Source organism: Gavia stellata, chromosome 3 (genome assembly GCF_030936135.1).
Source record: "Gavia stellata isolate bGavSte3 chromosome 3, bGavSte3.hap2, whole genome shotgun sequence".
NCBI classification, from domain to species: domain Eukaryota; kingdom Metazoa; phylum Chordata; class Aves; order Gaviiformes; family Gaviidae; genus Gavia; species Gavia stellata.
In genome coordinates this window covers 15,760,147-15,775,756 of record NC_082596.1, presented here as the reverse complement: position 1 = coordinate 15,775,756, position 15,610 = coordinate 15,760,147, and the positions used below count along the sequence as shown (strand labels likewise).

The 15,610-nt window shown below is 50.0% G+C and overlaps 1 protein-coding gene across 1 annotated transcript in view; it reads right to left on the bottom strand.

Moving 5' to 3' along the window:
• The window catches only part of EXT1 (exostosin glycosyltransferase 1), a 181,572-nt gene extending 167,562 nt beyond the window's left edge, over positions 1 to 14,010 (bottom strand). The window contains exon 1 of the mRNA XM_059836358.1: positions 13,058 to 14,010. Coding sequence (XP_059692341.1) covers positions 13,058 to 14,010 — 953 coding nt within the window. The remainder of the gene's footprint in view (positions 1 to 13,057) is intronic.
• Positions 14,011 to 15,610: the final 1,600 nt, after the last annotated feature.

Here is a 15,610-nt window from a genome sequence, read left to right as displayed (position 1 = left end):
TGGAGGGAGACACGCAAAGCGCACCCAGTACAACAGCAAAAATGGAACACAGTTCCTCAAGGACAGTAAAACACAGCCAACTTTCCAGCAACAGCCAGATGTCAGCCATCCACCCCTCCAGAGGCACACTAAGAAATCTATTTCCTATTTTCAATGGTGGCTTTCTTTTTCATTTTAATTGCATTAAGATCCAATCACGGGGTGACAATAGACACTTCTTACTCAAGGCTGATACCAGCCCTACATTGTAAATCCGGTTTTCAACATCATGCCTGATAATGCTTTAATATTCTGCAAAAGAGACTGAAATTGTGTACGCAGGATCTCATTGCAGTGGGGAGCCGCCTTCTAGAAAGATTTTTTTAAAACAGAGATTTGAAAGACATGGTGCAGTAGTTAACGCAAGGTAAGTAGCAGTGGGAATGTTTCCATGCTTTGCTGTTCATTTCCAGGTTTCCATCTGTTGTAATTACCAAAATTGAGGACAGGTCTCCTCTATTATGCTCCACCAGAGCATATTCTCAACCTACTTCCTAATGAAGTTTGTTTACAAATATTCATTAGATTCCATGCTTTATTAGCCCAGCCAGTTAATTATAAGACCACGGTACCACAAAATGCAATTATAGTAATCAGGGCATTGATTATTGTGAAACATGAGACTAAAGTTACAGTAAGTAAGAACTATTGCTATAAGTGGTAACCACACCAACAGGGCAACCTGGGATCACACCGGTATCTCTAAATCCTTAGATCTCCAGTTTTATACCCAAACAACACAATCTCACCGTTAATTATTTTACTATGACCTGTGTCAGAAGGATTTTTCATTAAAAATGAAAGAGTAAAAAAACGTTTTGCTAGAAAGGACTATTATTACAGGCCGACAGAAATAGCTAACAGTGGCGTTTCGATGCACAAAGCCAAGGGACAAGTGTCCTAATGGCTCCACCATTCTGGATGTCGGCAGCAGTAACGAAAACGAACACCAGCAGGCTGGGGGCAGCGAAGAAGAGTCCTGTGAAAGATGGCAGGTGCAAAGTGCAAAGATTTTTTGACACCTTCAGAGCAAACGGTTAAGACAAGGAGGACCAGGATCCCCTTGCACAAACATAGAGCAAGAGTCTGTCCAGACCGTTGGGTGCGTTGAGCACCTCCAAGCTCCACAGCAAAGACAAAGCAGGGTTTGGGGAGAGGGCAACACAGGCAGAGGGGGCAGCTGAGAAACAGCCAGCCCCATGGTTAGCTCCACATCAAAAGACGTGCACAGAGAGTTTAGAGATGAGTGGCGATTCGGAGCTTCCCCTGAGCTGCGCGCACCTGAAGCCCTTGCACTGGATGCAGAGCTCGGGGAGCAGCGCCTGTGTGGCCAGGCGATGGGTGGCTGCCTGCCCAGGCCATGGGTGCTCTAGCCAAGACAGGTCGGTCACACTGGGTCTCTGCCCATGCGAGGCCCAGCCAGGGGCAACCAGGCGCTGTTCAGATCTTCCAATTCTCCACACCCTACCTACAGCAACCCAGAAATGGCATTTACAGGCAGACGGGACAATAAGGTGCTGGGTTGTTCTTAGCTGAAGGTGAACGACCACCTCCCGCTATCAACTTGGCACTTATTTCCTAACACGCCACGTCTACAGAAGCTGTCATCCAAGGAACAAAGCTAAGACTTTATTACCCTTCTCTGCAATTAAATTTTCGGAAGGGCATAGAAAAACAATCGCATTTGTGTACGTGTGAGCTCACAAATTAACCACAGGAACTCTGTTTACAGCAGGAGGGTCATTTACGAGGAGAGGCGAGAGCAGCGAGCGCCCGTACCCACCAGCTTTGATGTGTCACCCACCTGCCTTCACACAGCTCCAGCCGCTCGCTCACTTTGATTATCCGTGCCTTCCCCGCCACCGCTTCACTCAGTTGCTTTAATCTCGCCACAACAACAGCAACGTGAAAAGAAAGGGGGAGAGGGAAGAGGGAGAGAAAGAGAAATAAATAAAAAGAGAGAGAGAGAAAAGAGAAATAGAAAGAAAGAGAGAGAAAAGAGAAATAAAAAGAGAGAGAGAGAAGAGATTTGGGGCCAGAAAAGTCAACTTGAAGGAGGAATCTGGAAAGCTCTGACGTGCCATCAGCCAGAGATGAAAGCACTAGAAATAAGGATGTGTCACGTGTTTATTAAAATGGTGGCATGATTCTCATACAGAAAGCACACCTTTGACATCTCCTCGAAATCACTCCCGTAGAAGAGCCACCCAGCAATCTAGGACTGCTAAATTTAGCACAGTTTTATCTTTTGTCAAATATGCATAAAAGCTCCATAAGACATGTGTCCAATCCAAAACTAAAGCAAAACGTATTTTAAAATCTTGCTTAAACTGATCCATATGCCAGAGGCCACCATCAAGCCTGAGACGACGCCAAGCAGTGAAGGGAAACCTAACACCAGCTTGAATTAAAACTTGCAGAACTGTAGTTAAAAGAAATAGGCAGGGAACGGGGTGAGAGCAGATATGAAAAATGCACGATCGCCTGAAATATTTCCCCACCTTCAAAAAATGTCACCTTGAAATTCCTACCTGCTTCATTCACCTTGCTGCTAAAAGATTTTTTAGTACCCTTCACTTTTGAGAATTTCTCTGGCACTTAGTATGCAGGAGCGGTGTGCGGGAATAGATCCCGCTGCCATAGATAATGCGGTTCTAAGGGAAACCCATCAATTGTTAATGGCCATGCAAATTGTTGAAACTAGAGAGTTATTCACAGTTATCTCGCTGTGATTTGGTAAGTGTCCATGCCTGATGTGATCACCCACTTGATATATTATTCCATTACAACTCAAGTAGTAGCCTTACTTTTTGGCTTTAGGAAAAAAAGTGTGAGAGAGTGGGAGGGTGAAGGGATGTTATTTGTTTTAAATTATTTTAAATAGTCATACATACCTTCCCGTGCAAAGGTTTTACAGTACAATAAAACCCTCCCTGAGACTACAGTCATGCCTTACTGAAACATTTAAATCCCTCTGAGGAGAAACCAAAGGAGTTTAGCATGCAATTTCAGACCCTGATCTTGCAAAGCACTTTCTTACATTTCAACCATACACATGGCTCCCACATCCTTTGTGGCACTGGGTCTTCCAACTGCAGGTTGCACTGTTTTACATTTTCTGATCAGGGTTTTCTACTGCTTGTGCTAAAATTTGTTGATATTTAATAAGCTATAGGCATCTCCTCAAATCCATAACGCATTCAGTCTCTTGCAGCACCAACTTACTGATCATTAATTTTCAGCTTTATTGCAGCTCCAACATATCAGATGCTTTTTTTTTTTTGCTTCTTGTCTGAGATTTATTACTTTTAGCAAAGTATACTTTGTTTCTTTATTTTCTTTGCTCTATTTTAAACAGCCCTTAAGGGGGAAATGTTACTCTTATTTATAAAGTAATTCCGAAATCACAATATTAAAAAATAAATCCTGTAATTATGTTTCCCATTAGGATTAGATAAATTATATTTAATTAAAAGAAAAATCTGCTAGCACCCAGCACAATGGTTGGTGGCAAATCGAGGAGATGAAACATTTATGTGTTTATATTCCTGAAGCAGCTGATTGAGTCTATAAGCAGACACACCCAAACAAGCCTTCAGAGATATAAATTCAGACATCATAAACAAAGATTTGCCCTTCCCTTCAGATAAAGGTTCTGATTTTTAGAAGCAGCCTCTGATTTTATTCTTGCAGGCTACAGCAACTACAATTTTGACGGGCTTTCTAGCAGTTACACACTGAACTACCTGACTGCGCCAGGAACTCCAGTATTGCGATAAAATGTCTGCAGTTATTCAAGGGGCAAAAAACCGTATCAGGAGTCAAGATCTTCTAGGACAATAAAGAAAATCAGGATTCCTAAACAAACTCTGCCATGCTCGCCCTTCTCCGGCATCACTGTTGGGCAGTTGACGCTGTAGGGGTCATAACGCATACTGCAGTTACAGGAAACAATTTATATCATGCTCCTTTTTACAGCCTTGGAGAACTAATTAGTAACGGGACAGGGTCCCCCACATACACTTTGCAAATGTTACAGCATGCACTTTCCATTTAGGAATCGTTGCCAGTATTGCTACGCGCAGCCCGTCAGCATCGCGCTCCCAATTTTTTTTAGGAGCTGAAGAATGATTGATCTTATTGATTTGTCTCAACAGCCTGACATGGCCATATCAATAGTGGTAATTTTGTGGGAGGAGCTGGTAGGGGAACTGGAGATGGCATTTTCTGTAACATGCCATCCTGCCCGAAGAGAAAATGTTGTTAGAGATGCCAGTACTGCCATCGATGAGACCGCACTGGGACTCGAACCGACACAAGTAAGCGACGAGACATTTCCCATGACCGTGTTTACAGCAAATCCACTGCTAAACACCCAACTGTATAATTATAATCTATTACAATTATGCAAAGAAGTAACATTTCAGAAAGGCCTTCCCACTTCCCATTCTTAGCATTGAATACTTTTGTTTTGCAGCCAATCAACTAAATTAGCCCTAATTCTGTTTCATTCACAAACACAAAGAGTATATTAGAGAGAAAAAAGTGAATGAATGGGAAATTCACTTAGGAACGCAGGAATTATTTCGTTTTCATGTATTTCAGGACTAGAAACCATCATGGGGAAAAAAGTCAACTTAAGGCAGAAGGGCTTTACCAAATTTGCTAACTGCACCGTGACAGCCTTGGAGGAGTGACCAGAAACAGCAGTGCTTCAGCACCTGGAAAAATGGTGGCCTTTGGTGGCATCTGAGTGAAGCAAGGAGAGTTCAAAGGCTCATATACCAAATGTGACCACGTATCCTAATCTAGGACAAGTGTCAAACCCCAAAAAAGCTTTTGTGGGGATTTCCCCCCCATACACACAGAGAAGAGCTGCTTTATGCTGCTTCTGATGACTATGACCTTTTATTGGAAAGTCACAATTTAGACCTACACTCACTGATGTTTCCCGAGAAGGGGATACAAAAAATATTAATGAATAATATTTCAGTCTTACATAGCACTTCTCTAAAATATTATAAAGCACTAAAGCAACCCCCAAAAATGCTTAGGGAAAGCAAAGCGTTCTTCCCCATTTTAAAGGTATATGGAAACGTAACCACAGTGGCCAGTGGCAATCCTGGCCGTCGGACTGCACTCCTGAGATGATGTGTGCTACTGGCAGAGGAAGGCAGGAGCTCCTGCGACAGCCCTGCCACCGCCACACTTCACCCAGGGACTGCAGGAGCGCAGAGAAGTCTGTCTTAGGAATATGAAACGGGAGCCTGATTTAGCCAACATAAAGACCCCCAACTCTACCACCTTTCAGGGAACACCTGCTTAGCACCCTATCTGCATCCTTGCTGAGGAGACAGCACTACACCACCTGAAAAACTGAGGTTAAATCTCAGCGAGAGGCAGTGGGAAAAACGAGCAGGGAAAACATAAGATACCTAAAGAAAATGGCATCTTCTTTCTCTTGTTACTGAGGAGGCCTAACCCTCCTGACTGGCTTGAAGTTACGTTTTCTTATTCTAAGAAACGATAACATTTTAGGAAGTCAGATTGCATTTGGAAAGCCATCAGCCTGGCAGCACTCACACCAGTTCTTTCCCAGCAAAGCAGTTAGGCGCAACATTTTGCTGAGATAGGGCCTTTATTCCTTAAAGCATTACTTCCCTCTTCTCATGTGAAACGAATCTCCTCTCTTTTGTTCTCATTTGGAATTCATTCCTTAAACTAGTTTCTCCTGGACCACCGCAGCGTGCTGAGCTCCCATCTCTCTGCTTCCAAACCACCTCCCAGGCGCCCGCGCTGCAACACCGGGACAGGGACTGCTCTAAGCACGCTCTTCAGTTTCTTCCAATGCATGGGTGTCAACTGTTGCAATTTGGTCTGTAACTGGAAGACATCATAACTGTCACCATCCTCTGGCCTGGATCTTTAATCGCCCCTGTGCATGCCCAGTGCCACAGGCCCCTCCTGCACCAGCTCCCTCCCTGCCTGCTCCAGAGATGTGGGGATGAGTTGTATCAGCATTACGTAGCATTGATGCTCCCTCTACTTAACTGAGGAGGGTCTTAAATTAAGGGCAAGGCAATGATGATATATGTCCTGTTTCCTCCTGAAATTTGGATTAAAAAAGAGCAAGGCAAAACCTTATGTGAAAGCACAGCATAGCTGGATGAACAGAAGAGGAGGAACAAATCTACTGCTCAGTGTAAACCATGAGAAGGTTTTGAAACCTATACATCCCAAAATACTTGGCAATGTGGAAAGCTGCAGAACCTTAAATACAACCTGAAGTTACACTCACACATTCCCACATGCTGAACTAATTTCCGTACAACATAGGACAGGAGTATATATGTTGCATCATCTTCTAGATATAGCCAAGTCCTTGAGAAGTCAGTCACCTCAGCAACACGGAACACTGCATTTAACTCCCTTCACAGGCCAGACAGTTATCTACGTACCTAACGATTATTTTTCTCTGGTTAGCAAAATGGTTTGTTTACCCAAGACCACAAAACTCTGTGGATTTTCTGAAAGAAACCCTGCAGAGAGAAAGGGAAAACAATCACAGATAATACTCCAGAAATCATCAGATTACAGCACATTCTCTTGACTCACATCTGTTGAGTAAATAAATGCTTCATGCCGACCAGTTTCATCTACCTCCCTCTCCCGCAAGCGGCTGCCGGTTTACTTTCCAGTGGGCTGTTCCAGGTGTGTATGTGGGGCAAAAGGATCATTTCCAGCAGAGTCAAACCAGTAGCCTTTTTCGCTCAGATTTGTCTTGCGCTGAAACTCCTCTCGTTCAATCCCATCCTCCCAGGGAGATGCACCACTTCAGAGCTGCAGGGATGCAAAGAGTTCCACGGCTGGGAACACCCTCAGTGCAGCGAGGAGCAGCAAGCACAGCAGCACACAAGCCTCCAGGAGAACCCCAAATTCAGCAATCCTTCTCCCTCAGGAGCAGTTTCAGTGAAGCTCACCTTAGGCAGGAACAAAAAGTCCTGCACAAGTTGGGGTTTGCCCTGTGAAATGCCTGGCCAGGGAGGGCGAGAAGGCGAGGGCACCGCGGGATGCTCTGCAGCACCTTCTTGCTGAAGGCACCTCGCTGGGGGCACGGCATGGCTTCATCTTGCCCAAACAGGTAGCTAGAAACATTACTTTTAGCTCAGTTCTGATCTGGGTTCAACAAACCCTTCAAACTACCCATTTCAGGATTAATTCTGCTTAAAATTAAAATGATGACTCAGGTAATTTTTTGGTTTCAGCTCTGTTCTATTGCCAAGCATCTCTTCAGTGATAATTATTTATCAATAAATTATCCTAGAAAAATTTTCCTAGGCAGGAAAAATAAAAGTAGAGCCCCTCTGGCCATGAAAGGAGTGTTCACCTACATTTCTGCATACAGAAACCGCCTGCTCCGGACCAGATCAGCTATCTACTGTAATGCTTTGTCACCGCAGAGCCTCGCATGAGATGCTTCACAGAAAGACGCCGAAAAGCCTGGGGCAAGCAATTATAATAATAACTCGCCCCACAAGAAAACTTAATTACTTGAGGTTAGGAGGGCGCCTGGTTTAAGGCCCGCGGGCAGGGTGGGCTCCTCTGCCGGTGCCTGACCCTACACACCCGGCCACACACGCTGCGGCGCTTGGCACCGCTCACACTGGGAAACACGCTCATGCACATGCATCCACCCTCCTTCACCCCTTTTCCAAGAAGGAAGAGCCTGATGCAAACAGCCAGGCTGAGGATTGCACCGCTAGCCATGAGCTCAGGGATGCTCCTGTCGCCCCTGCTTCCAGCTCCTGCTAGGGCATCAGCCCGGAGTCTCCCAGGTGGAAGCTCCTACCCCCTCAAGGCACTACTTCCATTAAATCAGCATCAACAGGAACGCAAGGACACTTTGCAATACATACAGAGAGCAGGAGGAGGAACACGATAGAGGAAATCCCGTATTTCTCACATGTACGTTAAAGCTTTGTTATTTACCTGCTTACTGCTTTTTGGAATAAATGCACTGTAAAACAGGCAAATTTCCAGTTTCTTGAAAATTGATATTAAAATAAAAAAGCAGTCTGGTGGGGATAAGTCTCTGCAGGAGCCAAGATACTCTGGGAAAATGCCCAAGCTCTCTCAGTAGTTCTTGAGTTTCATCCAAGCTCCCAGAGCAGCCTGGTGATATACAAGATGCACAGACTGATTCCCATCTCAGTTCACATGTCCCAGACAACAACGACCCTGAACCTGGGTGATTTCTCAGTCCTGTCCTAAATAGCTGCAAAGGAGCTGACTTGTGAAGGCTTTTAAATAATTCTAAAAATAAATCACTAAGTGGTTAAGGGTGGCATTTGTATTTTAATACAATGCACTGAAGCTCAGTATGTTGAAAATACAAGAATTTTGCCTTTGTTCAAAACATGTATATACACGCATATGCAGCATCTACATTATCATCACATGTTGGAGGGGCTTGCTTAAGCCTTACTTCACGTATTCAGGCCAGTCTTGTGAGTGGCAAAGTCATCCCTCGTGTCTAATTCTACCACTTCTTTTTTCATATGTGTATTTTATTCCTGGTGGGAAGCGAAACAAAAAGTTGCTTTTCCTCCCATTCTGTGCTTATTGCACGACTGTAACCTTTGCTCAGGACAGCATTTTCATGGGTAGGAGGTTCAGCTGTGATTGACAAAGGTTCCACCAGTAGAGTGCACACCAGGTAAACCTACCGGCAACCAGAGATGAATGAAAATGTTCGGCTGGTTATTTTCACCTGTAAAAGTACATACACAACCCTGTTCAATGCTGTCGTGCACCCTGAAGAGATGTCTCACAGGCATAAGCACGTGGTGTGCTGTTGCTCTCTCCCTCTTCTGCCAGCGCCCAGCAGTCCCAGGTAGGTCCTTCCGTAGGCTCCTCCTCAACCACATGCCTCCAACCTCCTCTCGCAGAACTAGTCCCACTTCATGGGGTCCTGCATGTTTTGCCTGCCTTTCCCAGTTCAGTCTTGATCATGCAGGCGTTTTGAGCACCGACTAGTCGAAAAACTTATTAAGTCTATAAAGAACACCTCACTACACTAGTTGTCCTCCACCATAAGTTCACATTTCTCCAAAAACACATTTTTTGCTCACTTCCTCTTCTCCATCCTACTCTCTTCAGCCCTGTTCATTATTTGTTTTTTCCCTTTTGTTTCAGTACCATCATTAACTTCAGCTATCCTGCACAGACATGAGGAAAAAGCCTCCTCAAATGAGCTTTTGATGAGACCTGATGTTTTTGGATACCATTATTGCTACTCACTCAATCTTCCGAGACAACATTATTTACTTTCCTAGAAAGATCCCCATTTTGGTGCAAATCTCTTCTATGCATCTGGCCTTACGGGAACATCACATTCCTCCATTTCTTTCGGTATCCATAGTCATTTATTATTACCTTCCAAAAAAGTAATTATTTCGAACCAGTTAAGCCTGTATATGAATCCTGCCTTTGTTTAAAACACATTGTACATATGTATATATTTAGACTGCCATTAAATATTTAAGAGGCTGTCTTCAAACTTCAGCAGCAGCACTGTTTATTCGCTTAACCCTTTGTGAAACGGAAAGCTTGATGCTGAAATCCTATCGCGGAGGAATTCAGACAGCCCAGCTGTCCTAGCACTGGGTGACAACAGCCAACTTTGACAGAGTCAAGGGCACTGTAAAGAAACCAGAGTTTTTCTTTGTTTTCCTTTTTATACCCTGTTTGCTAGTAGTCTAATCATGATAATGCAATTCTTTTTAGTCTGCATCAGCTTTATCTGCTGAGATGCATAACTGGGATGCAAATTAATTAGCTGTAACATACAGATGGATCTTTCAATACAATTCAGGAAGACAGAGTCAAATATGCACATGCCTGTCCGTCCTTCCTCCAAATGAAATAAGACACTCTATGCATTTTTTACAGGTCAAGTAGTCACCCTTTCTTGGCTTTTTCAATCTCCTACAGAGGAAATAACGCATCCTGCAGACAGGCAGACCTCATTCGAACCCAACACCGAATGTCGCACCGTAGATGAAACCCCATCACAAGTAACTTCCAATGTGCGCTGGCACCAAGCATAACACAAATAATCCTACCACCCTGTTGGCATGAGATTACCATGTTTTAAAATCTGGTCACCTAATTTACCCGGCTTGGCAAGGCCTCTACCTGGAGCCAATCATTCACATTTCACCCTGGCAAGGACCAGTATCTCTGGGCCAGCTCTCCACAGCCAGGGCACCCATGGTCCTGTCCTTTGTGTGAAGTGAAATAGTGTAAGCGTCACAGCAGAGGACAGGAAAACCAGCACAGAGGAGTGCGATATGTGACTTCCCCAACTCTACACGGATACACAAATATACGTATCTAGGAGAACGCATTTTTCTTCTTTTTGATTAAAACCTTGGGGATGCATTGTTAAATCCAAGCCCGACTGCTCTGCTTTCAGTTTTCAAGGCTCAGATGTATTTAGAGACATTTCTTTCCCAAGCACTACAGCCTCGGTCATGATCGGGTGCTGCTTTAGGTGGGGTGAATTGCGGAGTCCCTCCTACAGCTTTCATACCTGGGTTACACATCCGCACAGAAGCATTTCAACCAGCTGACTGCCGTTACGCTACCCCGGGGATGTGACCTTGTCGGATTTTATAAAGGGAGCGGAGCACCAGGCATGGTCTGTATTTGCAGGGGAGAGACAGAGAACGCAGGCCACCGCAGGACGCCGTGCTGGGAGATCAGCAGATGGCATCCTTTGCTGTGAATCGGCACCCAAGCAGGAGCGCAAAGGGGCAGCAGCACGCTCTGGCAGGTGCGCTCGCTCAGATAAGATGACGGGTTCAAGAGCCTCAGCATTTGCAGTTGTTCGCCAGAGCGAGCCCGTTCATCTCAGTGGCCCAACCACAGATTCAGCCTGCCTCAATTCTTGGAGCAATCTTATTTTCTTGGAATCATCTTTTTTTATTTCCTGTCTTTAACAGCAGCATTGTGACGAATGTTGAAGTCCCCATACACCACCCCAGATATAGCCACATCTTAGGAGCAAGTATAGCTTTTGTATGAATAGCAAAGCGTACCAGTTGGGTTCATGCTTCCGTATCCCCAAGGGTTGTTATGTACACCCCTCCCTACAAAATAAGTGTCAAACACACTGTAGGAGGGGCAGAACTTATGGGGAGAGGTATATCTTTTACTAGACCAAATGGCATAGCTGTAAAAAATTTGAATATGGCCCTACTCACATCAAACCACAGGCAGGTATGCTTGCTTTTATGACCACTCAACAGCACACATGCTGTAGAAAGCAGCAAACAACGAAGACTTTTCCTATCTGTAAATTAGCTCCAGTTGCTGAGATCTAAGCCAAAAACCAGAACAGCCTGCAAGGCTACAGTTGTCAGGCCTCCCTTCTTTCCCCAAAAAAACATTCTCTAAAGGAGATCACAAGCCAAAGGGACTCGCAAGTCACGAATAACATGAGCTTAGCTGAGTATCTCTTTTGACTGATCCCTCGGTACCACCGCCGTATCGTTTCCACGCGTGCATCATTTCACCACTCGCCCATCAGTTTTCTGAAAGTGAATGGGATTAAAAGTCCATGAAGTATTTGCACTGCTGTTTCCTCCCCCTCTGCGGCAGATTTACAGTAACCGGAGGGTGAGCAGAGTTCGCCTAGGCACACGCAGGCTTCCCGGCGTTGCAGCGCTGACCTTCCCAGTCTCTCCCAACCCCCTGTGGCTAGTTTCGGTGGAGAAACAGGCACCCATCTGGAAATTTTGATCAGCGTTAATGCCACCGTAGTTTCTTCCCGACTGCTCTCCAGGAGTATTTTTCCACCCACGTTCCTCTATGCATCGCAAATCCCTCCAGCCGTCGGCAGCTCTCAGTGCAGCTCCACCACACGCTACTAACCCAGTGCTATATGGCTGGTCTGTTTTAATTCAGCGTCTAACTCCTACTACACGGGAAACATTCTCATGCAAAAAACTTCATATATAGACACCTACTCTGTAGCAAACATAGCGTTGGTTGGCATTTAAATGAACTAATCAGTTGCAAACGGCTTAGTCAGCATCGAAGTCCTGGAGGTAATTCCCAGGAAGCGATTTTCCCGGCAGCTATATATACAAACCTGAAAAGCAGACTGGAAGACAAGGGTAGCACCACAGCGACACAAAATTTAGCTACATAGTGACATTACCAACAAATAAAAATAAAAATTGGGGAAAGCCAAGAAACCAAGCATTCACAGAAAACACACACTGTGCTCACACTGCTGATGTATCCTCCTCTCACATGTAAAAATCAGAAACTCAGACACAGGACATGAACACACCCAGCGTTTCTTTTTCCTCCTTTCTTTACTGATGCTGTGCCGGTTTGAACAGAGAGGAAGAAGACGGCAAGGGAAGTTACTGCCTCGTCTGTGGAGATACACAGACAGTCTGGCCGGTGCCAGACGCCAGGCAGTGCTTTTTGGAGAGAATATCCCAGCAATCACCCTCAGCAACTAACCCACCGTGGGAGCCCGGCTCACGCACGTACTGAAGAGGGCTGAGGACTCTCACAAACTTTGTCTCGGGCCAGGGAAGGCACAGGGCATCTGCCCTAGGAGGCACCGGGGGGACGAAGGGCAGTGCCAAATGCCAGAGCATCCTCCAGCAGCACCTTCGCCGCTGGCCATGTTTGCGAAGCCAACGGGCTGCAGATGCAGGTCATCAGTCCCCGGGCGAGCAATGCCACGGCTGCAGGACGCTGCACTGCCCTTCAACGCTTGCCTGCCGGCTTCCCCAGCCAAGACAGCACCGAGCCAGCCGGCAGCCTCGTGGGGGACCGGAGGAGCGACCGACGCGCCCGAGGGAGAGATCGTGACTTTCCTCTGGCCACTGCCAGCGCCTTGGCACACATCTGCCCGGGGACCAGGGCCGCCTGCAGTCGGGCATGCCGGCACGCCTCTGGGGATGTGTGCAGGGAAGGGGCACCGCTCACTTACTTTTCATATTCGGCGTTGTCTCGATCGCAGCGCGAATCCTTGTGCTTTTGCCAGTCTTTGCCATGCTTGCAGGTGGTCAAGAGGACAACATCCTCCCCATTATGGACGTGATATAAGGCATTCCTGGTGTCTGACCCTATCCCCGTCAGGTACCTTTTCCCCTTGAATACCAACATGTACTTCCTGAGAGGAGGGATGGTGTTAAACCTCAAAAATCCCTTCTCCCCTCCTGTCCTAGGATGATCCTTAGAAAAGAGCGGGATAGAAACGTCAAAGTTGGGTCTGAAGTTTTCAGTACTGATGCTGGCTTTGGCCAGCATGGCCTGGCCGATGTCGAACCCCACATCCTCGGTGTAGTCGGGCCAGGTGCCAGAGTATAAATTAAAAATCAGGTGGTTTCTGCCGTTGTTCCACAGGTGGAGGCTCTGCACCTTGGAGCGGAGGTTGTGCACGTACTGGGGGGAGAGCTGGTCCCGGTCCAGCGTGTCCAGGCTGAGGACGAAGAGGCAGGCCTGCCCGGGGTCGGAGGTGTAGAAGCGGGAGCCCTCGATGGCGGCCAGGACGTTCTGGTAGCTCTCGGCGATCTTCTCCCCCTTCTGCTGCGGGTAGACGTAGACCTTGAAGCCGTTTCTCCGGCACTGGGCGAAGTCGAAGCAGGACTCCATGCGGCAGCGGCGCCCGCGGTAGAGGCCGGCGCTGGCGTCCCGCCGCTGCCGGGGGGAGACGCGCCCGCCGCCGCCCTCGGGGCCCGGCCGCTCGGCGGGCGCGAAGGGCCGCAGGGCGTCGGGGAAGCGGGGCCAGGGCCGCTCGGCGCCGGGGCGCGGGGGCGGGCCATGCCGGCTACCGGGCGGCGGGTGCCGGGCCGCCCGCAGCCGCACGCCTCCCAGGTAGAGCAGCAGGGCGAGACAGGTGCCGGCGGAGAGCAGCGTCAGGTAGCGTTTTTTGGCCTGCATGTGTCCGGCGGGGGTCCGGGGGGCTGCGGAGGAAGGCGGGGGCGGCCCGAGCTCGCCGGGCGCCGCTCTCAGCTCCGCTCCGCCATCTTCCCGCCGGCGAGCGCTTCAAACTCTCTTCGCCCACCTCCGCTCGGCGCCGTTCCCCAAGCCGCCGGCCGGGGCCGCGCATGTGGGCGACCGCCGCAACTTTCTCCCCGCCGGTCTCTCAGGGGCGGCGGGCGGCGGCGGGCCGGCGGCGGCCCGGCGGGGCGCCCCGCATGCACTCAGGGGCCGGCCCCCCGCGCGGGGCGGGCACCGGGGCAGCCCCGCTCCCGCCTTCCCGCCGCTGCCTGCCCTCTCCTCCGCCACGCTCCCGCCCGCCCCTCCCCTCCCCGCGCCGCCAGCCCAGCCCAGCCCAGCCCGGCCCGGCCCAGCCCAGCCCAGCCCGGCCCCGCCGGCTCACAGCCCGCGGCCGCCGCGCCGCAGCCTGACGAAGCCCTGCATCGCCCGGCGCCCCCCGCCCGGCCCCGGCGCCGCTCGCTCCTCGCCGCACTCCCGCTGAATGGCCCCCGGGACGGAGCGGCGGCGGCGAGGACCCTCCTCCCTCTTCTTCTTCTTCTTCTTCTTCTTCTCCTCCTCCTCCTCGCCCCTCCCCCCTTCCCCGCCTCCCCCGGGCCGCGGCAGCAGCGGGCGGCGACCCGCAGAGCCCCGCGCACTGCCCGCCCTGCCCTGCCCTGCCCGCCCGCGGGCTGCGACCCCCGCCTCACCCGGCCCCCCACGCACCGCCCCCTCCCCGGCACCGCCGCGCTGACCTCATCCAGCCACGCAGCCACGCGCCCCCATTGGCGGGGCGTCACGTCCGGGGGGGCGGGGCTTCCGCTGCACCCATTCATAACCCGACGGGGGCGGGGGGGGGCGCCGCTGCTGTCGCCGCCGGGACAGGCGGGGAGGTGGGGGGTGGTGGCAGCGGGGGTCCCGTCGGGCAGCGGCGGCACCGGCACCAACGCGCCCCCACCTCCCCGCTGGGCTGAGATCCAGCGAGGCCCGGCCCAGCGCCTGGGGTCCGCCGCCCCGCCGCCCCCCGCCCGGTTCGGCCTGCAGCCCCCGGCCGGGGACAGCCCGGTTCGGCCCGGCCCGGCTTTCCGCCGGCGGTGCGGGCGCCGCCGCCGCTGCTGCTGCCCCCTGCTGAGCGCGGCGCCGCCGTGCTGGAGCCGCCCGGGGGAACGGACCCAGCTACCCAAAAATGGGGCTGGGATCCGAAAAACCCCGTTACGAGGAGCCTGGGAACAAGCGTCCTTCGTGGTGCGGGCAGGGCCGGGAGCTGTGGCCGTGGCTGCCCCTGCGGCCCTCCCGTCTCGCCGGTGCGGAAGGCGAAGAGAGGAGGGGGCACGGCTGTGCTGCCTGCACGGGGTCAGCTGCCAGCCCTGGGGCTGCTGTTAAATCCAGGGGCACCCCGCGCTCCCCACCATCGTCGGCTCCGCTCAGGGTGCACTGTGGTTGGCATCCCTTGGGAGCAGGCCCTGCGCGCCGTGGAGGTCGATACTCTGGGCTGGCAGACGCCAGAAAAATGCTGATTAAATGACTAGGCTGTAGGGAGCTGCCTGAGCACCTAAAATTCCCT